The 2,433-nt window shown below is 35.4% G+C and overlaps 1 protein-coding gene across 1 annotated transcript in view; it reads left to right on the forward strand.

Moving 5' to 3' along the window:
• The window catches only part of LOC21397124 (protein MULTIPOLAR SPINDLE 1), an 11,002-nt gene that overhangs the window by 1,955 nt on the left and 6,614 nt on the right, over window positions 1–2,433 (forward strand). Inside the window, exons 7-11 of the mRNA XM_010092869.2 lie at window positions 32–145; window positions 374–566; window positions 1,132–1,202; window positions 1,432–1,619; window positions 1,711–1,835. Coding sequence (XP_010091171.1) covers window positions 32–145; window positions 374–566; window positions 1,132–1,202; window positions 1,432–1,616 — 563 coding nt within the window. The 3' untranslated portion in view covers window positions 1,617–1,619; window positions 1,711–1,835. The remainder of the gene's footprint in view (window positions 1–31; window positions 146–373; window positions 567–1,131; window positions 1,203–1,431; window positions 1,620–1,710; window positions 1,836–2,433) is intronic.

The raw sequence follows: 2,433 nt of genomic DNA on the forward strand, positions 1-2,433 counted from the left end.
CTCTAATTAGGTGATGTTATGCCCATTTCAGCTTCATTGAGTAGTTTGTTTTCAATGTCAAAGAACATGGACGTTATAGAAGGAATTATCAGCAGCTTAATCACTCGATTGGTTAGAAGGATGTGTTCGTCCTTTCAAGAAAATGGTAAACCCTTTTTTCCCTGTTGTTATGCTCTTAAAGATGTTGAGGAACTTGTTGTCTTCTCAGGCATAAAAAAAAAAATATCCTTGATGCCGTGTTAAAATCATTTCATTACCTCACTATGACCCTCAGTGATAAATTCATAAAATTTGGCATTCTTTTTCCTCTGTTATATGTTCTTCTAAGTTTTTAACCAATCAACTCGTTTTTTGTTGTCCATATTCTATTCAGGGTCAAACCATAACAACATGGATCCCCAGTTCTATGTTCAACACTTGATCCGTAAGATTGGGAATGTGGCCTTCATTGGACAACGTGCGTTACTTTCAATTTCTGAGAGAATCTCTGCACTTGCAGAAAGTTTGCTTTTCACAGATCCATTTGATGTTGCTTTTCCCCGCATGCATCAATGTATGTTTACAATGTAAGTACTGAAACTAAACTACCACATAATCCGTCCAATTGTTCATAGATTGTTCAATTTGGTCTATTAAAGATCAAAACTTGTCAACATCAATCGTGGTAATATGTTTAGTGAGTTATTTTCATTCGTTAAATTCTGTGTCACGAAATGCTTGATAGTTTGGTTCTGTTACCTAAAACCATTTTTCAGGTTAGAATGTCTAAAAAGATTAGTCTTTTCCCTGAGTCAAAGTAGGCATTCCACCCTTTGTTTGTTGGTTTGCTTCTCAGTTGCATTTGTGCAAACTGTATTTACTGTGTAGTATGTTTCTTTTCCAGCAAAGAACTTTTGCCTAGCTGTGGAGAATCCTTATTTTTTGCTAAATTGCGTTTCTCATTGAAATATTCCTTACCCTTGTTAGGTCCAATTTGTGCATAATCTTTTCCTTTATTTTTTATTTTTATTTTGTAGAATCTTAAATTGTTGCCACATAATCACCTAGTGTCAACAGGATGAGCTTCCAATATGATTATTATTGTACAATTTTGGGTAGGCTGCATGTCTGATCTTCTTTTATGGATGACAGGATCCAGCTTATTGAGTTTTTAATATCAGACTACCTATCAATATGGTCCAAGGATCAAGGCTTTGACGAAAGTATGTCTTGCAATTGGTGTTCGTTCTTGATGATATTTTACTCTTGAAGCATAATCTTCAAAAGGTCCATTATCAACATAGCATCTCTTTTGCATCTAGAGCTGAAATTTAATATACTAGTGTTAATCATTTAGTAGACATCTTGGAACTTACAAAATCATTCTTTCAATTACGTCCAAATCATCAAGTGTATACAACTGGGGAATGACAAACGATAACTTCATGGCAGTGCTCTTTGAAGAGTGGGTGACTTCAATTTTTCATGCTCGGAAAGCTTTAGAACTATTGGAAAGTAGGAATGGGCTTTATGTGCTATACATGGATCGAGTTACAGGTGAACTGGGTAAACAAGTTGGTCAGGTCCCGTCACTCCAGAAAATGAAGCCAGACATTCTTGATAAGCTGCTATGCTGACTGGTCAGTGGTGACTGGTGACACATCTATTTTTGCATATATTCTCATGAAATTTGAGCCAACTGCCTTAATGCTTTGGCTTCTTCTATGGTAGGATATCCATACTGGTAATGTATGTTTATGAAAGCCAGATCACATCACAATCATTGCAAAATGACAAAGCATGCAAAGTTGACAGACCCACTGAAGATCTAACTTACGGTTCAGGCAGCAATACCGGTAGGATATTTTTTCGTACTTTACCAGAAAATTTTCATTATTCTTTCCCATATATTGATAGGAAAGCTAGTATCAATTCTTTACTCTTGAGATTTAATGACTAGTGTAAGTTCTCCTAAAAAGAACAAAAAAAAAAGCGGGATGTAAATAGCTGTGAAATCCACTCATGAATTTGAGCAAGTTACTTACCATAAACATTTTAAATGCTTAGAGAGTATTTGGAAAATCCCGAAATGGGAGTTAATATCAATCAATCTATTCGTGTTTGCATTACTATTCTAATTCCATGTTCTCAACTAAACACGACCAGAGATCGCTTTCAAATCTTTGAATCCAATCAAAGCATTAGAGAATTCAGTGACCTTGGATTTATCTTTCAACTCTTGTCTAGCCTAGTAGAAATCATTTCAGGATAAGAATCTTGTATTGATATTCAACCATTATTACTGAGACAAAAAAAATTAAACGACAAGTCTCCTGTCTATCATCTCATTGTATTTCATCGGACTTGCTAAACCCAAAAACCAAGAAAACGACAAATTGAAGTCCCCATTGCTGCTGGGTTTCTTATCTGGATCGTAGAAGCCTCTTCTTTCCC

This window comes from Morus notabilis, unplaced genomic scaffold (assembly GCF_000414095.1).
Source record: "Morus notabilis unplaced genomic scaffold, ASM41409v2 Scaffold218, whole genome shotgun sequence".
Lineage (NCBI taxonomy): Eukaryota > Viridiplantae > Streptophyta > Magnoliopsida > Rosales > Moraceae > Morus > Morus notabilis.